Below are 24,816 nucleotides of genomic sequence, written 5' to 3' on the forward strand. Positions count from 1 at the left end.
ATATAACACATCAAAATATGCCTCATATCATACACAAAGGCAGGTCCGGTTTAAAGGAGACATCCGGACATTTTAAGTGTTATCTTTGATGTGTCGCTAATCACTCACCAACATTGAAAGGGACGTTGAGTTATTCCCAGAGAGTCCCCTTCGTCCAGTCTAACGACCCCCTCCGTTGGCATAATGGGAGCCCGTGGAAGGCTGAAATTCGCCTAATATAACGGATGCAAAGTTAGTTTTTTCTCTACTCCTGCTCATTGTTGAGTGTCAAGATACTCAAACATGCACTGAATGTCGCAAATGAGCCACCGTACGCTCAGAACGAGATGACGCAGGTTGCTTGTTTCTTCCATAGAACCTGGCGTCTATGGAAAAACAAGCAACCTGCGTTGTCTCGTTCTGCACGAATGGTCGAGTCCATAACTGACTGATTTCAGTGCTCATTTTTTCTTTAGCAACAAGTGACTCCCCCATCACTTGCGGAGCCATGCAGGCATGTATGTGCAACACATAAGAGCAGTGTTGGGCATAACAGCGTTTAAATAAACGGCGTTACCTAACGCCGTTATTTTTTCCAGTAACGAGTAATCTAATTAATTACAATTTCAATTTTGGCAACGCCGTTACCGTTATGAAATGTGCTCCGTTACAATAAGTGTCCCCAAGCTTTGTGTTACCATGGGCCGGCTGACAGTGAGTGTGTCTGTGTTTGTGTGTGTGTGTGTGTGTGTGTGTGTGTGTGTGTGTGTGTGTGTGTGTGTGTGTGTGTGTGTGTGTGTGTGTGTGTGCGCGCGCAGCGCTACAGGCTGCATGGGGCCGCTGCTGCAAAGATGACAGACACGGTTAGAAAAAATACCAAGGATACGACAGTGATGTCTTTTACTTTTTGCTGTTACGCAACCAGGAAGTAACACGGACTCGACGCTGTTTAAGAAGTGACATGTGACATGACATCACTGACGAATCCTTGGTATTTATATCTTATTTATATCTTATATCTTATATCTTGATTTTTTACACACAAACCCAGCGCGGCGCACACACACAAACAAACCATCTCTCGCCAGTAAAGAGATTGCGAGTCACGAGCAATATGCAGCTCCGTCGGGTTAAAAAAGCAAGAGAAGCAACACTTAGGTTTATAAAATAAATGTCCGTTTATAAGTTGTTGTGTCACTGTAGCTAGTAGCATGCTGAGTGATAATGACCCACAGCTGTTTGTTCTTCACTCAGAGTCTCTCCGACGCAAAATAAGTTTGTAATTAAAGAAAGCTTCTGCGCTGTATTAGCTACACACACGCATGAACAACAACAACGTTGCTGGGACTGTACTGCTTGTGTTTAAAACAAAGTATTTTTCACAACTTTTCGCAATTGATGCCTTTTCTTTCTCTCTCTGCTGCTGCTCTCTCTGGGCTAGAGCCTGCTATTAAAACATTATGGCTACAAATGGCATAATCCTGGATTTTATTCATATAATATTATAACACAGGCCTGGGTATTCAACGTTTTTCAAGTCAAGGACCCCTTACCTGAGAGAGAGACCCTTAGAGAGAGAGAGAGAGACCCCATATATATATATATATATATATATGAGAGAGAGAGAGAGAGAGAGAGAGAGAGAGAGAGAGAGAGAGAGAGAGAAAAATAGCGGAAAAAAAGTTCATTTTAAAATTTGTGAACTGAACTTTGAACTAGTTCATATTTTAAGTGAACATTCCCAACACTGTCTATGCACCTGGCTTGTGAAACCTGCTCCCAAAAACAATCCAAATTCTTGACATATTACCACTTTTTCACGCAAATAGTTACTTTTCCTAGTAACTAGTTACTTTTACAATAGAGTAATTCAGTTACTAACTCAGTTACTTTTTTGGAGAAGTAACTAGTAACTATACTGTAACTAATTACTTTTTTAAAGTAACTTGCACAACACTGCATAAGAGCCAACCAATGCCCAAGCACCTGCCCAATTGCCTTCATTGGAGAAATTGCCCTTTTTTTCTGCATGCAGCACAGCAGCAGAAGGAATTAATTTCTGCTGCTGAGACATGCTGTATGTGGGTGTGAAGTTTGGTTTAGAATTCAGCACATCATACATGTCACGCCTCGAAAGTGTGAGCTTGCGAGGTTCCGTTGATAGGCTCTTTAACGGGTTATAACTATGGCTCAGCAGCAACACATTTTGCCCAGGGCACAGGGTGCCATGTCATCAATACAGCGAGTAATGGTTGTGTCGAACAACAGGAATAGTTTTCAGTCCATTAACACACTCATCATACCTAAACAGTGCTTTATACAATATCACTTTCTGCAGGAAATAGTAAATCCTCTGCAATTGTTATTTATTCTGACCAATCTAATGAGAAACTTGATGAAAAGCTTTCAAAGCAAAACTATTGAGAGATTTAGACCAGCTTGGAAGTAGGCTATTCCATAGTTTTTTCGTTTAACCACTTAAACCCTATATACTAGTTGACTAGGGTCTCTCAGAGCTCTATACTTGGTTTGCTCCTTTTTCCCTCTACTCCAAATGTCTTTGCCAAAAATATCAGATCTACAAGCTCGTAGATCAGCTATTTTTGCCAAGTATTTGCGGCAGAATGTGGTGAAGTGGCTTTGGGTTGTTGCCTCATGCAAGTGATGCTTTTATATATTGGTTTGCAACTAGTTTTTTGTTTTTTGTTCAACAATTTATGATAATATGTTTGATTATGTTCATTTTAATGTGCATTTTTCAGACTTATTTACAATTTTGAACAACTTTAGCCTAACATTTTTTTTATATATATATATATATATATATATATATATATATATATATGCAGAAAGACATATCCCTCTGGCTGTATTTTGGTTTTGTTCCACTGTTTATATTGACATTCATCCCTTTGCAGGGACTGCAAAGTCTGTGGGGGGAGAGGGGGGGCTTGGCCGGAGCTCTTAATGGATCCCTTTGAACTTCAAGGGGGTTGTGCATTGAGTTGATTGATAGGGCCATAAAAGTGTCAACCTCGTTAGTGCTCTCTCTAATCAATGAATGCATCAAAGACAGCAATCACTTTGATACCTGTCAGAGAGGGGAGGGGGGATTGTGTGTGTACAAACACTGATCTGCGAGGTTACCTAGTATCCCTTTAAGGATCATGTGATATAGACCAATTATTTGTTTACCAACATTGAGACTGGACGCACAGGTGATTGTTTCATGCAATCAATCCCCAACATATTGTTTCGGGGTTTCGCTGGTTTCAGTTCATTCAACCTCCTCTTGTGTGTTGGCTAGTGAGGCGCGTCCTAGCAAGACCTGACAGAATGGGTTTCATTTGGTGCCGGCCTGCGCGCGCATACCGGTTCTTATCAGTGTGACGTTGTCTGTTAAGGCGTCTATTGATTGAGAATATATAGACATTAGACAAGTAAGGGCACAATGTAAGGCAATAGGCAAGGCAACTTTATTTGTGTAGCTCATTTAAGCAATGAGGCAATTCAATGTGCTTTACACAGAACATCAAGCAAAGGAAACACAATTATACAATGGCATTAGGGTGCATGAAAACAAAAAGGTAAAAAAACAACAGATTCAATTACATTGCAGAAGAGAAGTAAACTAAAAGGTAACTCAATCAGAGGCTGCGGCAAACAGAAAGGTCTTTAGTTGTGTTTAAAGTTAAAATAAATAAGAATGGCAGCAGAACCTGCAGTTTTCCGGGAGTTTGTTTAATCTACAATTTACAATTGTGGTGCATGAAAACTAAATGCTGCTTCCCCACGTTTATATGTGCTTTTAGGGACCGAAAGCAGACCTTTCCCAGATGACCTGAGAGATCTAGATGGTTCATGATATCTTACAAGATCAGAAATGTATTTTGGCTCTAAACCAGGGGTCTTCAACAGGGGGTCCGGGACCCCTAGGGGGTCCACAGAGTTACTACAGGGGGTCCGCCAAATAATATGATTTTTTATGTTTTACCTTAAAGAGGTGGTGCCATGGTTCTGCACTTTTTCTGTTTTTCATGTGTCTATGAGGTTGATAGAACTTCATTAAGCTCCCTGGTGGTGTTTGTATGGTGTTTTATGTCTTCTCTGACTATTTTGAGTTTCTAACTGGAGGCTGAAACCTTGAGGGTCAAACGTGCCAATAGAAAAACAGTGCTTTAGTGACAGTAAAAACATACCCTCCCCCTCATTATCACAACACAACAGGTGTGGGCATGAGGAGGAGGAGGGACTAGGACAGGTCGGTGGTGCTAAGGTGGTGGAGGAGGTGCTAAGGTGAGAACCAGGTATACTTAATGAACTGGAGGCGTGTCCACATAAAAACATAATTTTAACACTTTCTGTACACTTTTTAAAAAAAATCTTCCTCCTAGTATAACCATAATACCTGATGATTATGTTTTAGGGGGGGGGGGGAATCACTGAAAATCACGGCACATAAAACGTTTGATTCTGTGAAAAAAAAAAATGAAAACGGCAAAACAAAGGGTATTTATTAAATATAGTATATCATATAATTAAATACAAAATTTAAAAAAATAAAACGAAAAAAATGTTTTATGGTCATGATTCACCAGGACCCTGGATGGCTTGATTCTAGGCTTAAATGAATTGATATAAATATTTTTGGAAATGTCAATAGGAAAAATGCATTGAGTATTTTGAAGTGGAACCAGAAAATGGCCGACACTGCTACAGTATGCCCTATTACAGTAGTCAAGTATTACTGAAGATGAATGTATGGACAGGTTTTTCTAGATCCTGCTAACACATGAGTCCTTTAACCCATGCTATATATTTTGTTAGGTGATTGTAGGCTGACTTTGTGATTGTGTTAATGTGGCTGATTAATTTAAGTCCATAACTACACCAATGTATTTGACTTGATTAGAGGTTTTTAACATTACCGATTGGAGCTGGGTGCTGACTTTTAATGTACTGTGCGGACCTTTAATGTAGATCTACTGCAGGATTTTTTTTACGTGCGTGCGTGCGTGCGTGCGTGCTTAATCATCCTTCAGGATAGCACAACAGAGGCGCATACTGAAGACCATTCCAAATATCTGTGGAAAGAGAGAACAAAGAAAGGTGGACATAAGTGTTGTGTATTAACTACACACAGTTATTGTTGTTGGCTATTTGTGTAAGTAGTCTCTGTTCCTTTAAGTGCTGGGCTGGGGGGGAGTGCCTACTTTGAGTGTGCTGCCTGTATGCAGTAGAATGGAGCTCCCATCTGTAACGTTACTAGTTGAACAGTAAAGACAAACTTACCTTACCACTGCCTGGTTATTTGGTTCTCACAGACATTATACTGGCGACGAGGCGGATATTTTTTGTACTGACAGAAGAATGAGCCCGCTGTTTTTTTGTTTTGTTTTGCAATGAGCAAGTCAGACAACTTGCATGAAGGCTAACTAGGCTAACTAGCATCACAACAGAAGAGGATCTGCTGGGGGTGCACAAGGCATTTGAAGAGTGAGAACAAAGTATCAAGACTTTGAAGTTTGGATCTTTCTGGAGCAAAGCACAAAGACAATGGCTTCCTTGGGACGCATTGAAGAATTCTCAGGTGATAATAACAACTCATGGGAGGAGTATGCAGAGAGACTGGAATGTTTTTTTGATGCAAATGACATTGATGGGGAGGAAAAAAAACGTTCAATATTGCTCAGTGTTTGTGGGGCTGCTACATATTCCACTTTGCGCTCATTGGTGGCCCCTCTCAAGCCTAAAGAAGTGGCCTATGCTGACCTGCTGAAAACCCTGAATGAACATTTTAGTCCAACACCTTCTGAGATTGTGCAGCGCTTTCATTTCCACAACTGTAAGCAGAAGCCTGGACAGTCAATAACCGCTTATATTGGAGAGCTGAGAAAATTATCTGTGCACTGTAAATTTGGAGATCAACTGACAAATATGCTCCGTGATCGTATTGTTTGTGGGGTGATAGATGAGTCCTTACAGCGGCAGCTGTTAGCAGAAAAGGACTTGACGTTTCAAATGGCTGAGCAGAAAGCTTTAGTGGCAGAGACTGCTTTGAAGAATGCACGCGCGTTGCGCACAGAGTCAGCACTACCACAGGGCCTCGAGGAGGTACACAAGACAAGTCACACAGCAGGTAAAGAGAGGAAGGTCGAAGCGGACACAGAGAGGAAATGTTTCCGTTGTGGTGGTCTGCATATTCCTGCCACATGCAAGTTCATCTCAGCTGTTTGCCACTACTGCAAGAAAAAAGGCCATATCGCTCGCGTCTGCATGAAGAAAAGTCAACAGGGGGCTGCTGCAAACACTATTCTAGAACAGCACACACATGCCATGTCACTAGAGGACAATGATGAATACATGGTGAACTGCATGCAGACTGGACCACTGTCTGAAGATCAAGAGCCTTTCATGGCCAAGGTACTGTTGAACAAGGCTCCATTGTGCATGGAAGTTGATTCAGGATCGGGGAAGTCACTGATAAGTCAGGAAACTTACAATAAGCTCTGGCCAGAGGAGCCTCCAAAAATCCACCGGGTCAACAATGTGCTACGTCAGTGGTCCCAGGCCAGGCTCCAGGTGCTGGGCAAAATCTTTGTGAGTGTTGAATATTTGGCATTCAAAAAAACACTCCCACTGTTTGTGGTGGAGGGGCAGGGCGTCAGTCTGTTGGGCAGGAATTGGTTCAATGCCCTAGGTATTCAAATGTGTGGGGTACATAGAGTGCGGGACAGCCTGCCTTGGGTAGAACATTATGAAGAGGTGTTTGGGGAATTAGAGGCCTGCCGCGGGCCACTCGTTTCCATTGAAGTGGACCCTGATGTTTCCCCCAAATTTTTCAAATCGCGACCTGTGCCTTTTGCTTTGCGTAAAAGGGTGGATGAGGCCTTGGATAAGCTGGTGGACCAAGGAGTCCTCATTCCTGTGAAGAGCTCCAAGTGGGCCACCCCCATTGTGCCCATTTCAAAAAAAGATGGAACCATTCGAATCTGCGGAGATTACAAAGGCACTGTGAACACAGCTGTCGCACCCGATGTGTATCCTTTGCCTACTGTGTCAGAGGTGTTTTCAACACTGGCAGGGGGGACTGTGTTTACCACTTTAGATCTCAAACAAGCATACCAACAACTGGTACTGGATGAAGAATCAGCAGAGCTGCTAACACTCAATACTCACAGGGGACTTTTCCGTCCTACAAGGTTGCAGTTTGGAGTGTCAACTGCTGTTTCCATTTTTCAAAGGTTCATGGACACTCTGCTGGCAGGCATTCCTGGAGTACAGCCGTACTTAGATGATATCCTGATAGCTGGCAAGTCTCAGGAAGACCATGACACACGATTACGGGAAGTGCTGTGCAGATTGTCTGAAATGAAACTGCGCCTTCAGAGAGAGAAATGTGTGTTTGCTGCAAGTGAAGTGCAGTTTTTGGGGTTCAGGGTGGATAAAGATGGGGTGCACCCAACCGCAGAAAAGGTAGAAGCTATCAGAAACGCCCCTACCCCAAAGTCAAAAGTGGAACTTCAGGCATTCTTGGGGCTATTGAATTTCTACAGTTGTTTCCTAAACAACAAGGCTACAATCTTAGAGCCACTACACAGGCTTCTTGATCACAATGCAGCATGGCAGTGGACTGCCATTCATGACAGAGCTTATAACGAGGCTAAGGGGCTGCTGCTGGATGAAGCTGTGTTGGTGCACTATGATGAGAACAAGCCATTGGTTTTAGTGTGTGATGCCTCACCCTATGGCCTGGGGGCTTTACTGAGTCATGTAGACTCTGATGGTAGAGAAGCACCTGTCTGTTTTGCCTCAAGAACACTCACATCAACAGAGCGTAACTATGCCCAAATTGACAAAGAAGCCCTGGCCATTGTATTCGGAGTGAAAAAGTTCAACCAATACTTGTTGGGAAGGAGATTTGCTGTTTACACTGACCACAAACCGTTGCTGGGATTGCTGCATCACTCTAAGCCCATGCCCCAGATGATTTCTCCACGTATGCTAAGATGGAGCCTGATGTTGGGGGCTTATAGTTATGAACTCCACTACAGACCTGGGAAAATGCTAGCTAATGCAGATGCACTGAGCCGCTTGCCCCTAACTCATCCAGTGGCTGAAACACCACCACCCCTGGAGGTGTTGCTACTAGAAGAGGTGCCTGAGGGCCCGATACAGGCCCAGCGGATTGGGAATCTCACCCTGAAGGATCCTATTTTGTCACGTGTGCTCCACTGGCTACTGCATGGATGGCCCTCTGAAGTAGTGGAGGAGCACTTTAAGCCTTTTGTTCAGAGACAACATGAACTGTCAGCACACAAGAACTGTGTCCTTTGGGGGAGTCGTGTAGTGATTCCTGGGGCAGCAAAAGCGGAAGTACTGAAAATGTTACATGATGCACATCCTGGAATTGTGCACATGAAGGCCTTAGCAAGAAGTTATGTCTGGTGGCCTGGGATGGATATGGAGATAGAGGAGGTGGTCAGAACCTGTGAGACATGCCAAAAAACGAGACATAGTCCACCCAAAGCCCCTCTTCACCCGTGGGAATGGACTACAAGGAAATGGTCAAGGCTCCATATTGACTTTGCAGGGCCATTTCAAGGAAAGGTTTTTCTGATAGTTGTGGACTCTCATTCTAAGTGGCTGGAAGTGTCGCTTATGACCTCTATGTCATCCAGTGCAGTGATCAACACATTACGACTGTTGTTCGCGACTCACGGGGTCCCTGAAATTCTGGCGTCGGACAATGGCGCAGCGTTCACTTCAAGTGAGTTCAAGGCATTTGCAAGCAGAAATGGCATTCGCCATGTCACGATGGCACCATATCATCCCTCATCAAATGGGCAGGCTGAGAGGATGGTGCAGACTACAAAAGACGCACTACAAAGGCTGGTGACCGGGGACTGGCAGACACGCCTTGCCAGGTTCCTGTTGGCACAGCACACAACGCCAAACTCAGCAACCGGGAAAAGTCCTGCAGAGATGCTGATGGGTCGGAGGCTGACTATTGCACTGGATCATCTACATCCAGATTTTCACAATGAGATGCGCACAAAGCAAGAGGAGCTGGCTGAGAAGCGCCAGGGCACAGTGCGCCTTTTTCATCAAAAAGACACTGTGTTTGCCCGGAGCTACACAGGAGGAGATAAATGGATGTCAGCAGTGGTGGAGCAGGTCACAGGGCCATTGTCATACACTGTCCAGACTCCAGATGGACAAAGACACAAACGGCATGTGGATCAGCTGCGTGGACGCACACCGAGAAAGCCTGAAGCAGCCGTCCCAGACGGCCCTCAACAAGCTCTGGAGGGTGAAGAGGATGGACCATGTCAACATCCAGAGACAGACAGTCGAGGGGAGGAGTTGCCTATGGAAGCTTCAGCATCAACTGCAGAGCCTCCACCAGGAACTGTTGGCAGTACCCCAGTAGTGTCAGTGCCACAGCGCCCTAAACGAGCTAAGATCCGTCCTAAACGTTTTGAGTACTGACTGTTGGGGTCTAACTGTGGGAAAGGGGTATTGTGCATTTACTAACACAGTTACTGTTTTTTGACATTTGTTTATTGGGGTCTAACTGGGGTAAAGGGGTGTTGTGTATTAACTACACACAGTTATTGTTGTTGGCTATTTGTGTAAGTAGTCTCTGTTCCTTTAAGTGCTGGGCTGGGGGGGAGTGCCTACTTTGAGTGTGCTGCCTGTATGCAGTAGAATGGAGCTCCCATCTGTAACGTTACTAGTTGAACAGTAAAGACAAACTTACCTTACCACTGCCTGGTTATTTGGTTCTCACAGACATTATAATAAGTATCTTACAGCTGAAACAAACGACAACAACACTTTTCCCCCAGTATGCTGCATTTATATTTGCTGATACATCACAATTACACAATTACATTAATGATATTATTAATGTAATAACAATTACATTAATAATACTTTTGTCTAAAAGGTCCGTCCAAAAAAGTCCTTGCGGACTTGTTTCCTTTAGGGTCCTTTTTTTTTTCATTTCATGGACACATATAGTAGCAACCAAACAGTTAAAAATCAAAATTTTTAACTATAAATAAAATAAAGAATAACAGTATGTACAAAAAAAAAAGTAAAGAAGCAAAAGCTAGTAGGTTCAATTGTTGCATTGTAGCATCAATGCAAATACATGTTGCTAAAATATGTTTATTTTTTGCTGACATAATATCTAAACCGTCATTAAAAGATCCCCCACCACCAGCTGTTTGGGACAGACAGTATATTGTTGCTGTCGGGAAGAAACCTTGTATCTCCATATTTCAACTTGACTTGTATCTCCATTTTCTCTTTTTATTAAGGCCGTACTCGTGCCAAATTTGCGGTAATATCCAATGGACAAGCTCACAACAAGTCGCATCGTGGCACTTTGTGAGCTTGTACATCGGCTGTTTTCTACGAAGATACTTGGTGTAGAGGGGGAAAAAAGGAGTGGACCAAGTATAGACTCTCTGGCAGATACCGGTCGATTAAGTATAGGGTTTATGTGCTTAAGGGTTCTTTAAAGAACCAAATGAATGATTATTTAAAGAACTTTGGTGTGAAAGGTTCTTTCTGGAACTGGAACCAACAACATTTTTCATTCTATGGCATCAGTCTGAAGAAGCAGTTTCAGTTCCAGTTGGCACCTTTTTTTTTCTATTTTCCGGTGTGTATGAGAGCACACCTACCATCATGATGCCTACACAGAAGCCCACTCCTCCGATGATGTACAGCTTGCTGCTGAAGAATTCTTCAAATGCTTCAGTGCAGCTCTATAAGGACACAGGATAGGTTAGCACTCACTCACTCACTCACTCACTCACTCACTCACTCACTCACTCTCTCTCCAACTCATACTTCATCAGACAAACAATTTACACTTGGTTTTGTGTAGGAAAAAAACAGCTTTCTTTTACATGTGAGGACCGATTATATGAATGAATGAATGAATATATTTTATTTGTATAGCGCTTTTCCAAACATAGTTACAAAGTACTTTACATACATGTTAAAAAAACGTAAACATCAGTGAGAGAAAAATAGAAATAGAAAAAAAAAAAAGAAAACATAAAACAGCATTTGGATTTCTGGGACATCCATTTATTGATGTCTGAGAGACATGGGTATGTTTCTTGCAACACCAGGTTTTAAGGGGATGTAGAACTGCGTGTCATCTGCGTAACTATGGAACTATGTAGCCTGGTAAACTGTCCCGGTCACGCAAATTCACATTATCATGTGTCTTCTGCAGACCGGTCTGGCCCCAAGCACTGGGTGGGCGTTTTGCCGAAACCAAATGTGGAAGAGCCAATCAGCGTCTGCTGTCTGTCAATCACAGGGCCCGGAGATGCTCTTCCACTTTTTGGTTTCTGTGAAACGCTCACCCAGCGCTTGGGGCCAGACAGCACATGATAATGTGAATTAACACGACCGGGATGGTTTACCAGGCTAAATTATATGAAGATAAAGTATAGACCCCTTAACAGACGACGTCATACTGGCTGCGTGCAGCCAGTATGCGCGCAACGAAACCCATTATATCAGGTCTCGTTAGGACGCGTCTCACTAGCCAACACACACAAGAGGGGGTTGGGGTGTGCTGAAACCAGTGCACCCCGAAACAGGTTGGGAATTGATTGCGTGAAACAATCACCTGTGCGTCCAGGCTCAATGTTAGTAAACAAATAATTGGTCTATTAAATGGATTAAAGTGTTCCTTTAACTATGCACACTTTTAACGCCCGGGATTCGAACCCCAGTCTCCCACGTGAAAGCCAACGTCTCCTTTGAGGACACAAGTTTCAACATAACAGCGACTAGAGGCACAATCGAGGCAGGGGGGTGATGTATGTGTATGTATGTATGTATATAAAATAGTGTTATATATAATATGGTCTGTCTGTAAATGTGTTACCTTGGTGACGTCGGGGCAGATCTCTTTCACCTCACTCTCAGACCCTTTAGGACCGCAGCAGTTCATCTACCGAGGAGACAAGGACAACTGATGTCATTTCTCCCTTTTGTATACTCACTAACAGTTACATTAGAGGGCTCTGTCTAAGCCAATGTCAGCTCATGTTACTATCAACCCAAACCATTCAGGAAGTGGGTTTCAAAAACCAAACGTTTCAAAAGCCACATTTTGAAACATCACACCCAGCATACTAAACTATAATGTAGCAAATTTAATACAAGTTTGTAAATGTTTTGAATGTAGCCGTGTGTATGTGTGTGTGTGTGTGTGTGTGTGTGTGTGTGTGTGTGTGTGTGTGTGTGTGTGTGTGTGTGTGTGTGTGTGTGTGTGTGTGTGTGTGTGTGTGTGTGCTTGTATTATTATACAGCTATGCTAACCAAATATTCTCACAGGTATAGTAGAATTAGACATTGTGACGACAAGAGAAATGCTTGTTTTTGTGTTAAAACTGATTTCTAGAGTTAATCTTACAATTGTCAGCCTTCTGATTGACTAAACAGCAGGCTCTTGCTGCCCTGTTCTACCCTGGTTCCACCTTATGGTTTTTTATGTAAACATTTTCAAACATCATTTATGCCCAGTCACTATAGAACTACTGCACCTGAGATGTTCCTTTTTACTGAGACCAATTTTAAAGTAAGAATAGAATACACTGAATATCAATACAAACTAGAAAGTACTGTTCCTGAAGAAACAGTGTGGGATCGCTAAGAATGTACACTAGAAAGTACTGTTCCTGATTAATTCTGTCTTACCTATTTATATTACATATTGTGATGTAACGTGAAGCTTGACCAATCCGAAAACGGGCGGAATAATACTAATAACTAGAAAGTACTGTTCCTGAAGAAACAGTGTGGGATCGCTAAGAATGTTGATTGTATCACACTAGATTCTAGTGTGATACTGGGACATCCATTCTAGTGTGATACTGGTACTATTCCTGAATTAATCAGGAATAGTATTTTCTAGTGACTAGAAAATACTATTCCTGATTAATTCAGGAATAGTACCAGGTCCCCAGTTCAAATATGATTATTTTGGGGCGTCCCCAGTTCAAATATTATTATTTGGGGGTTTTCTTTGGTTGAGAACCACTGGGATATAAGACAAAGGGGCTCTGATCAGGCTTGCCCAAATTTGGAGTCATGTGTCATAGATAGATACGTCATACGTGACTGACGTCAAGTACATGACTGATGTCACAGGCTGGTCAAGAAAAATAATAAGAAAAGTCACAGGCTGGTTTCATGCAGTTTGAGATCATCTAGTAGGCCTACTTTGGAGCCAAATCAAGACTCAAAAGGGTTTTATTGGTCACATTACGTTTACATTATTATTATTATTATTATGTACTTAATTAACATGCTTTCAATGACTGGATTTGATTGTTTTTCTGTTGTTTTTGGCTGTTCAATATTTAGAAATAACATGGGCCTACTGAAAAGAACGTTATGTTGGGGGTAATTAGGGTTTTAATACCACATTTCACCACTATGAAGCAGCTCAGTTTCCGTAGTGTAGTGGTTATCACGTTTGCCCAACACGCTAAAGGTCCCCGGTTCGAGACCGGGCGGATACAGGTTTTTTGTCCCATAATAATAAAAACATCAGTTAGAGATTAGAGAGAATCATTCAGTTGGAGTACAACAAGATGTTTATATTTATATTAATCATACCAAAAAAAGTTAAAACAATACATAATAATAACAATAACTAGAAAGTACTGTTCCTGAAGAAACAGTGTGGGATCGCTAAGAATGTTGCTGGTATTGAGTATTGATATTGTTAGTAGTGTTTGAAAGGTTTAAAGCTCTAAAAGTTTGAAAGGTTCTAAAGGTTTGAAAGGTTTGAAAAGTTCTAAAGTTCTAAAGGTTCTAAAGGTTTGAAAGGTTCTAAAGGTTTGAAAGATTCTAAAGGTTCTAAAGGTTTGAAAGGTTCTAAAGGTTTAAGAGGTTCTAAAGGTTTGAAAGGTTCTAAAGGTTTGAAAGGTTGAAAGGTTTGAAAGGTCTGAAAGGTCTGAAAGGTTTGAAAGGTTTGAAAGGTTTGAAAGGTTCTAAAGGTTCAAAAGGTTTGAAAGGTTCTAAAGGTTTTAAAGGTGTACGGTTCTAAAGGTTTGTCGGTGTTGAATAGTGTAAAATGTAGTTTTCTAGGGTAAAACTGTGGTTGCTAGGGTCTGATAGCCGGTTGCTAGCTTCTAATAGGTGGTTGCTAGGGTCTAATTGGTGGTTGCTAGGGTAAACAGGTGGTTGCTAGGATAAAACAGGTGGTTGCTAGGGTCCAATAGGGGGTTGCTAAGGTCTAATATGCAGTCTATATGGTCTAATATGCGGTTACTATGGTAAAACAGGTGGTTGCTAGGGTAAAACGGTGGTTGCTAGGGTCTAATCGGTGGTTGCTCGGGTATGATAGGTGGTTGCTATGGTCTAATATGGTGTTGCTAGGGTCTAATAAGCAGTTGCTAGGCTCCACTGTAGCTAAATAGGATTTCCCCATTGAAATGAATGGGATTTCTTTAGCAGTAAAAAGTGAAATATCTCTGAAAGTACAAATTATTTCAAAAAAATTCAAAGTGTAGCCAATATGTCCTAAGTAGGTTGAACATTATAGAGTTGGAACGGAGTTTCTAGCTAAAAGTATGAATTTCCCCATTGAAATGAATGGGATTTTTTTAGCAGTAAAAAGTGAAATATCTGTAAAAGTACAAATTATTTCACAAATTCAAAAGGTAGCCGATATGTCCTAAGTAGGCCGAAAGTTGTAGCTGAAAGAAAAAGTATGAAGGACTAGAGGGGCCAAAAAATGGGGGGAAGTATGGTATAGAATAATAAATAGTGAAGATAACATTAGTGTGATCGCTTTAGCGATCCCACAATAACTAGAAAATGTGCTCCTACAGGTCTCCGCCAGTACTGTTCCTGATTAATCCTGTCTTACCTATTTATATTACATATTGTCACGTGTCACTTGACCAATGTTAGCTTGGCTGATGGAAGCTCACTTCAAAAAATAAAAATGATTTTTTGAAGTGCGTCACCTATTTATAGGTTTTTATTTCATCATGCGTCTCGCTAGCCAATCAAAGCAAAGAGTCAGCCAATCACGGTACGTGTCATGTGAAGCTTGACCAATGTTAGCTTGGCTGAGACGGACGGACACACGGAAGGACGGAGACGAAAACATACTCTCCACCTCTGGCGGAGACAATAATAACTAGAAAGTACTGTTCCTGAAGAAACAGTGTGGATCGCTAAGAATGTTGATAGTATCACACTAGAAAGTACTGTTCCTGATTAATTCTGTCTTACCTATTTATATTACATGTGATGTCACGTGAATGTCACGTGAAGCTTGACCAATCAAAAGACGGGCGGAATAATAATAATAACTAGAAAGTACTGTTCCTGAAGAAACAGTGTGGGATCGCTAAGAATGTTGATAATATTACTCCAGAAAGTCTGTTCCTGATTAATTCTGTCTTACCTATTTATATTACACATTGTGATGTCACGTGAAGCTTGACCAATCCAAAAACGGGCGGAATAATAGCGCCCGTTATTAGCTAAAGCGATCCCAGAACTAGTGAAGATAACATTAAAGCGATCCCACAATTAAATGAAAACCCAGTAATTTCAATCATAGTGGATGGAGAGAAAGGATTTTTGTCCAACCAAGAAACAGCAATCAATGGGTGTGAAGAGGGGCCGGACCACGGGCGGGACTTAACAAAGGGTCAATTAGTAAACAAGACCAGGAGACCTGGTTCTGCCAGACCCGGCAGATGCCCATGTGTCTATGCCCATGTATGGACGAAAAAAGAAATGTTAAAACTATTAACAATACTGACACTAGTATATTTCTAGTGTCATATTTCTAGTGTCAGAAATCAATATTTCTGGATATTTTAAATTGAAGGTTAGTCATTGATCTAATTGTAAGCTTTGTGTCTTACAATATATATAGCATCTGTCTTTGTACTTGTGACATAATAGTGATGTCATGAATAGTCCCCTATGCCTATTTACTCATGCCAGTGCCTGAGCTTAATCTGAATGGCCAGACTTCGCTTGACGTGTGTGCAGAGTGTGTGCAGAGGAAAAGAGGAACTTTTATGGCTGGGCCTAAGGGCAAAGGGGACAAAACCTGTTTTTTTGCCAAGGTAAAGAGCAGTAACTACGAAACAAAAATCACTGAAAAATGGGTTTAAAAGTGATTCAACTGGTCAGCCAAATGAGATATCGGCATATAAGTGATATTACACTAATTTTGCATCTGTTCTTGAGGTAATTGTTTATCCCCCAAAATCACAAAGGCTAATTTGACCTTTGGGATACACAAATAAGTTGGCGTGTCCAAAAACGTAGTTACTGCTCTTTACCTTGGCAGGGCATTATGGACGAAAGGGGGACAGACTTTTCTGGCTGGGACCTAAGGACAAACGGACGGGGCCATGTTTTTTGCCCATGTATGGAGAAAACGGGTACAAAACATGCCCATGTATGGACGAAAGGGGGACAGACTTTTCTGGCTGGGACCTAAGGACAAACGGACGGGGCCATGTTTTCTGCCCATGTATGGAGAAAACAGGTACAAAACATGCCCATGCATGGACGAAAGGGGGACAGACTTTTCTGGCTGGGACCTAAGGACAAAGGGGGCATGCCCATGTATGAAGAAAACAGGTACAGAGCCTCATGTAAGCCAGACCCCTTGGGTCTGGCAACAAAAATAATGCATAAAATCACTGTCCTAAAATGTTGGTGTCCTGCACAAGTAGGATATAGTAATACAAACCTGTGTGTGTGTGTGTGTGTGTGTGTGTGTGTGTGTGTGTGCGTGGGTGCGTGGGTGCGTGCGTGCGTGCGTGCGTGTGTGCGTGCGTGCGTGCGTGTGTGTACTCACTCCAAAGTGGATGGAGCGGAGGATCTCCTTTAGTCCGCTCGTTTGGTTTTTCTTTTGGTATTCGTTGTATGTCTGCATATAGAACTCTGTTGCTTCTTTCACCACCTAGAGAGAGAGAGAGAGAGAGCGAGAGAGAGAGAGAGAGAGAGAGAGAGAGAGAGAGAGAGAGAGGAGAGAGAGAGAGAGAGGGGAGAGAGACAGACAATAATTCAAATCTACTAAGTAACTGGTAACTTGCATTTTCAAATAATTGTCATGGAGAAAAGAGTTGAATATTTGCCTCTGAGATGTAGATGAGTAGAAGTGAAAGTATTGAAAATGACATATATAGTAAAAAAAACAAAACCTAAGGTCTCAATACCTATGTACTGAGATCACTCGGTGCGGATAGTGCACACACTATGATTAGTAGGCCGTACGATGGACAGTCAGTTAAACGGACTGTTTTCAGCTGAGACTCTTAGCTACTGTACCCAGAGACAAATATTGACTGTACTGATTATTAAATAGAAAAGGTGCGTGCGTGCGTGTTCTGTACCTTGGCGCCGTTGGAGAAACCCCATATCCCAACAGCCACCTCTCCAACACAGATGACAATCAGGAAGGAGAAGAACTGTCACGTAGTAGAGAGGAAAACAAAGTAGGTCCATTATCTTCTAAACTAAACCGCTGGTTCTCAATGATCACCAGGGGTCCAAATGGACCCCTTACAGGGTCTGTAACTCTGAGCGGGTTCAAATATACACATGCACACTCTCAGAGTTAAAGCCTCACTATGTAACTTTTAAGATAATATAAATACAATTGGGGAGGTTAAGGGGTGTCTCCCTGCTCTTCTATTGAGACATTTAGATCATGTCAAAGGTCATGGCTCACCTAGGATCTGACATGAATTTTGACCTGATCGTCAAGATTCAAATGTATCCCCTGAGCAAGCAGGCAGGATCTATTAGCTCAATGGTAAAACATGTCAGCATTGCGCAGGAAACCGAGTTCAAATCAGGTGTAGAAGAGGAAAGTTACATGGTGCTGCTTTAAAGGACAACTTTGTTTTTTTACAACCAAGGTTTATATTTTAGCTTGTAATTAAAGTAAATAAATGATTAGTGTAATTTTTTTTTCATTTACTGCTTTCTATAGTTTTAGCATTTTTTGCGATATTTTTTACAGTGGGCGGGGGCATTCTGTCCGGTGGCTAAATATGCCTTTTTTACACAATAAAAAAGGTCCGGCTGTCTGAGATGGCCAGATGTGAGTTATTGGGGGCTAGAAGAGCTACTGTAAATAATAATAAAGAAAACGCCGGGTTAATGTGTTAAAAATACATATTTAGCCACCGGACAGAATGCCCCCGCCCACTGTGAAAACACTGTAAAAAAGATTGTGAAAATTGCTAAAACTATAGAAAGCAGTACATTTGAAATTTTTAACACTCATCTTTTATTTACTTTAATTACAATCTAAAACATAAACATTGGTTGTAAAAAACCAAAGTTGTCCTTTAACCCATTAAGACCTGAGGCCGCTTCTAAAACAAATCTAAATCCTAAAAGTTTTTCGGAAAAAAATATAAAAAAATAATGTTCACGATTTTTCAAAAATAGCAGATCTACAAGCTCATAGCGCGGCACTCGGTGACGCGCTCAGGGTCCCAGAGATAAATCAAAAGATCTAAACAAAATGGGGGTCCGTGGTCTATTGCGTATCAAACTGGTGGTCCTTAAAATTTTAAAGAGGTTGAATCAATGAACTAATCTGCACTGGAACTTCCAATCTACACTGTAATTGATTCTTATGGTTCCAATTTGGTTCCATTTGTACACTCTCAGTCACGGACCCCACAGTTTTGGACATAATTGAGGTTTCCACCCGACAGAGACGATATATAGGCTATATGTATATCACCTGCACACTTCTGGAACGGCTGCATACTGATATGCTAACGTACCTGTGCAAGATAAGATCTTATATTTGTTTCTTACTGTACACATATTTTGTATTATTGTTATAGTATTTATTCTCTTACTTATTGTTATGGCTATATTATGTGAACAATCATTTAACGGAATAAGTCCCAACAACATTTAGCTGCTTGTATTTGTAGAAGTTTGTGACAAATAAAACTTGATTCTTGATTCTAGTTTTAAGATCTACAATACACCATGTGAATAATATTTTATAGTGTGCCTGGCATGACGGAGAAGCGGTGTTGATTTTGACAGCAAATATTTGTTTAGTTTTAGTCATATCTTTTCATATCTTGTCTTAGTTCTACTGGATCTCTTTTTAGTCTAGTTTTAATTTTTTGACGAAATTGTCAGTATTTTTGTCTCCGCCAGGCCGAAAGGCATGGCGCGAGTGTGTTTTACTCCCTGTCCGTCCGTCCGTCTGTGTGTCCGTGTGTGTGTGTCCGTCTGTGAACAGCTAGTCTGGGAGGCATTGCCTCGGAGTTTGGACAGCGGGGGCGCGGCCACTGCGTTGTGATTCAAATCAACAGCCAATGAAGAAAAGGGGCGGGATCCACATGCAGTGGGTGTTGCATCTACATAGGATCGACGGGAAGCAATTTCCCCTTGAGAAATTGCGGCCGCCATTGTTGTGTACTGCTGTTTGCCTCTCGTCTGACTTTTTAGACGAGTTGCACAGCTCCAGACCGGTAAGAGGCGTGTCCGCTCAGATTCAGAGCGTAAATGACATCCCGCCCACAAATCCCAGGGCTCTGGCCCAGAAGTTCCTCGCAGAGCCGGCGAAAACTTCTGGGAACTCAGATTAGTGAACAGCTAATCTCTGCCACCGTTGGCTTGATCGCAGCAAAAATGTTTCACATGGGCCTGTTATAGCGCCACCATTAGGCCGTCATTTTTTGACAGTACTCCTACAGATTTTGTCCAAAAATCCTGCAAATCGGTACAAAGTATATAGTCATTAAACTAAACAGGTCTTTGAGATTTTTTATATTCCATCCTGATTGGCTAAAATTGTCTTTTAACATTTGCAGGAGTAGGCTACTCCGTTTTGATCAAAATGCCTTAAATCATGAACACAGCATGCAATTCCCGTGAAATTTTGCACGCACATTCTCATTAGCCCGAGGAAGAAATGCAACTTAACATTTTTCAAATCAGCGTCATGGTGGCGCTAGAACAGGCCGATTCGTGTTTTTACCTATAACTGCACCGATCTGTGTAAAAATTTGTTTGCACACTATCTAGAGGCCAAGGAAAAACCTTTGCCCTGCATTTTTCACATGTGCCTTTTATAGCGCCACCAGGAGGCCGACTTATGTAAAACATTTTTTTTTAATATTAAGCCATCAGATTTGATCAACATCTCTGTGCAAATGATCTCTATTGTCATGTGATCAAGAAGGATCTCTTTGATTTTTCATATTCCATCCTGATTGGCTAAGATTGACATCTAAAGTTTGCAGGAGTGGCCCGCAAATCATAAACGCAGCATCCGATTGCGGTGAATCTTGGCACGCACATTCGCACTACGGTGAGGAACAAAATATGCCCTAATATATTGCCCTATTATAGCGCCACCAGGAGGCCGATTTTTGCAACACTTTTCTTTTTTATATTACTCCTACAAATGTTGTCCAAACATCATGCAAATCGGTACCCATTATCTCTGTAGTCAAGTGATCAAGAGGGTTCCGTCCAATTTTTCATATTCCATGCTGATTGGCTAATTCCGAACATTGCTGGCCCACAATAACCTACCTGACCTGGCGGAGACCTGTGCTCCGAGGAGCACTTTTTCTAGTTATTCATAGTTTTAGTCATCATACTGTAGCTTAGTTTTTACTTAGATTTATTCAGTTTTCATCGGTGAAAAAAGCTAGTCGATGAACATTTTTCATCATAGTTTTAGGCGATGAAACAAACACTGTAGAGAAGCAAGTACAGTTCAACACACTCGGGATACTGCGTCATTTATCTTGAAAATCCAAACACACACACAGAGTGGTGATATGATAGTATCATATCACCACTCTGTGTGTGTGTGTGTGTGTGTGTGTGTGTGTGTGTGTGTGTGTGTGTGTGTGTGTGTGTGTGTGTGTGTGTGTGTGTGTGTGTGTGTGTGTGTGTGTGTAATGATACGGCATCATGGTTGACCACAGCAGCAGTAGAACACATTGTGTTTATTAGGCACAAACGATCAGAGACTGCCATGCGCAAATTAACATGGATGTTTACAACAGTGCTTTGCTATTACATTTATACAGAGAATAAACCACTGACCCATCCCAGCATGCACTGTGACTCCTTTAAGGCTCCACAGCATCCGAGGAATCCTACAACCATCATCAAAAACCCTGCTGCCACCATGATGTACACACCTTTAACATAAACAATAGCGTATATATATAAAAAAATATATACATATATATACATATATATACATACATATATATATATATATATATATATATATATATATATATATATATACACACACACACACACACACACACACACACACACACACACACACACACACACACACACACACCAGTGGGCCACGGCACACAGGTTGAGAAACAGTTTAAGTAAATAGAGTCTGAGAGCAGAGCGTACCAGTAAAGAAGACGGTTGAAGAGTCTGTAAACAGAGATGCAGTCCTGGTGTCAAAACGCAGCCAGAGTCCTACAGCCATTACTGCCATACCTGCCGCCTGTGTGCATGCGCGCATACGTACGCACGCACGCACGCACGCACGCACGCACGCACGCACGCACGCACGCACGCACGCACGCACGCACGCACACACACACACACACACACACACACACACACATACATGTTAACTTGTATGACAAATAGTGATCATAGGCAATCTACAAGTTTACAACACGTTATATATGACAAGATGTATTGATATCGCATAGAATGGATGAAGGTAACATGCTTTTCTGCAACATGTTTAACATGTTTTTAAACCTTCAACCTAAATAAACGTTTTTGTTACCACCACGCTCTGACTTGCGATATCCTCTTGGATCAACAACATTTATAAAGGTATTGGGTCGCACTCAGAGTGAGTTCCCTCTTTTATTATTTCTTACATGTCAAATGAACAAACTTTCGGCTATGACTGACGAAGGCTGGATAGCCAAAACGTTTGTTCATTTGACATACATAAATACGACGTAATTACGACAGAACATATATTAGGCAAAAGGCTGATAGTATATGCAGACATGCTAGAAAAGATGTGAAGATAAAACAGGAAAAAGCTGCTCTGAGTTTCCCCAGAGCTGTTTCGATTGATATCTACAGCAGATATGCAGTTGCGGGCCCTGATGTTGGATAATGGTTGTCGTAATACGTTCATGGCTGATTATTGTCAAATCATATACTGTAGGCTTTCAGAGATGTGTTAAAAAGAACACACACCAAAAAAAAGTGATAACCTCTTAAAGACTTAAACGCTCTTTACTTTTATACATTTATACAGGGGTTTACACTAATGGTTGCCCGACTGCCCGTGGCAAGTCAATAAAATGTTCGGGGCAAGTGGTGCTTGCTTTCAGGTTGCCCGACAGGCAAGTGCGTTTGAGTGGGTAAGCAACCATCTCTAGTTCCCTATAAACACAACACATATGTCTGTCTAAACACTTGAACGTTGAAACAACCAGCATAAGCTATTTGACACAAGCTAGTTCTAATTATGAAAGAAATACAGCCAATGACACATTTTTATAAACAAAGGACAACAAAAGCACACACTTGATGTCAAAATGTTGCAACTCACCCAGAAGACAAAATTAAAGATGATGAGAAGGTACTTCAAGCACACCTCTCCACAGGTGAGATCAGCCATTCTGACAGATTTTTTATGTATATGTTTTATGTTGATGGTCTGAGGCAGATAATTGGACCTCTCTTCCTTTCTTGTAACTTTTATAGTTTGATGGGTGCGGTCTTAGTCTAAACCAGCAAAAAAAGAAAGACAGACAGAAAAACAAGGAAGTATGACATACAGTAAGATGTCATGTGTAGACGGGTGACAGTGTGAAACAGGTCAGTCCCTGTACGTCTGTGGGAGTTTTTTGTTTTTTTTTGCGAGGTCAGGCATGTAGTGGGTAGTGGGATGTGTGATGCTTGTGTTTTCTGCCATGTAGTTGATTGATTTGGCCAGCATTGGTAATGCAAGACATGAGTTACAAGAATATGTAGTTGTTACCTGATAAGAAGTTGTTTAGAATTTGTTATTACATTTGTAATGTTTACATTACAATTGATTGGGATTCTATTGCAATATTTAACTATTAAGAATTACAGTAAAACATCTTGGTAATAAGCACAATGGACTTGAGGAGGTGTGGTACAAGAATCAATATATCAACCAATAACAGTTATTGGTTGACAGTGTTGTGCTAGTTACTGAAAACCAGTAACTAGTTAACATTACTAGTTACTTCATTTAAAAGTAACTCAGTTACTTTACTAGTTACTTACACCAAAAGGTAATGTGTTACTGTGAAAAGTAACTTTTTAGTTACTTAAAAAAAAAGGGCTCCCATTATTGCCCTTATAGCCTTCATTTCAGTACTGTTATTGCATTGGAGAATAATAAAATCTGTTGATCAACTTGACATGTATTTGCATCACTGAACTCCGCTAAGCAATGTGGTCTATACCAGGGGTCGTGCTATAGGATTGTAATCTGCTGGTCCCGGAATGATTCAAATTTATCAGACATCTGATAAAAAATACCAGTCATAATTATGTTTAAGCATTAATTACAAGCAGGTGCGTAAATACAGCCTAACACTTAGGCCTACAGCATTATATTTTGGATTGAGCTATTTGAGCGTGAACCATGATGAACGAGTAATATACATATTTTATATACAGTAGCAGGGTCATCTTGCACAAATACATTAATTACCTACACTACCATTTGCACGCCTGGCAATCTCTGCTTGACTTGCATCCGTATTGTTCAATAAAAAGCATTTTAATCTGATCGGTGGCCATTTTCTCCATATGCTTTCAACTGAGTGACCCTATCGGTTGGTAGGTGTATTGCACTCCAATACATTATGAGAAAATGGCCACTGATCGGATTAAAATGCTTTTCATTGAACAATACAGAACATACGGGTACTGTTGAGAGTCCCGTGCATAATTGTAACATCCGTGGCCATGGGGTAAACACTTTATATTTGAAATCTGAACGTTTATATAGATGTACGGACCGTAAATGGAGAAAGTCAGAAGACACATGATAATGTGAATTCACGCCATCGGGTTGGTTTACCAGGCAGAGAGAGAGAGAGAGAGAGAGAGAGAGAGAGAGAGAGAGAGAGAGAGAGTGTGAGTGAGTGAGTGAGTGAGTGAGTGAGTGAGTGAGTGAGCGAGCGAGTGAGTGAGCGAGCGAGCGAGCGAGCGTGCGTGCGTGAGACGTGAGTGTTAACCTAACTATGTGTCCTTACAGAGCTGCAATGAAGCAAATCAAAAAGTCTTCAAAAAATTCTTCACATGGCCACAGGAGTGCCCGACTTGACTTCTTTCATGGACATGGCCAAACAAGTACAGTATAGTAACACACACACACACACACACACACACACACACACACACACACACACACACACACACACACACACACACGTTAAATTCAAAATGACAAACTTTTATAAAATATGCTATATAGTTTTGTATGATGGGTACGATGTTTCAAAATGTGTTTTTTGAAACCCACTTCCTGAATGGTTTGGGTTGATACTAACATATGAGCTGACATTGGCTTGGACAGAGCCCTCTAATGTAACTGTTAGTTAGTGTACGAAAGGGTGAAATGACATCAGTTGGTCTTGTCTCCTCGTTACAGATGAGTTGCTGCAGTCCTGCATGGTCTGATGATTTCGTCAATAACCACTGCCCCCTCGTCTACAAGGTAACACATATTACAGACAGACCATATTATATACGGCACTA

At 41.4% G+C, this 24,816-nt stretch overlaps 1 protein-coding gene across 1 annotated transcript; it reads right to left on the reverse strand.

Annotated features, from left to right (window-relative positions):
* Nucleotides 1-4,981: 4,981 nt before the first annotated feature.
* Nucleotides 4,982-22,754, reverse strand: LOC311050823 (CD9 antigen-like). Its single transcript, XM_084064989.1, has 8 exons — nucleotides 22,625-22,754; nucleotides 21,448-21,544; nucleotides 21,112-21,209; nucleotides 17,403-17,477; nucleotides 16,865-16,969; nucleotides 11,903-11,968; nucleotides 10,677-10,760; nucleotides 4,982-5,063 (listed from the first exon to the last, which is right to left on the reverse strand). The coding sequence occupies exons 1-8, from the start codon at nucleotides 22,691-22,693 to the stop codon at nucleotides 5,007-5,009; spliced, it is 651 nt and encodes a 216-aa protein (XP_083921115.1). The 5' UTR covers nucleotides 22,694-22,754; the 3' UTR covers nucleotides 4,982-5,006.
* Between the last annotated feature and the right edge of the window lie 2,062 nt (nucleotides 22,755-24,816).

The sequence above is a fragment of the Gymnoscopelus microlampas genome (genome assembly GCF_963454915.1).
Source record: "Gymnoscopelus microlampas genome assembly, chromosome: 8".
Taxonomy (NCBI): Eukaryota; Metazoa; Chordata; class Actinopteri; order Myctophiformes; family Myctophidae; genus Gymnoscopelus; species Gymnoscopelus microlampas.

Coding starts and splice junctions, on each gene's coding strand:
- LOC311050823 (XM_084064989.1), bottom strand. CDS start 22,693: ATGGCTGATCTCACCTGTGGAGAGGTGTGCTTGAAGTACCTTCTCATC. Junction 17,478..21,111: donor CACAGTGCATGCTGGGATGG/GTCAGTGGTTTA, acceptor ACTACGTGACAG/TTCTTCTCCTTCCTGATTGT. Junction 11,969..16,864: donor TCCGCTCCATCCACTTTGGA/GTGAGTACACAC, acceptor TCTCCTCGGTAG/ATGAACTGCTGCGGTCCTAA.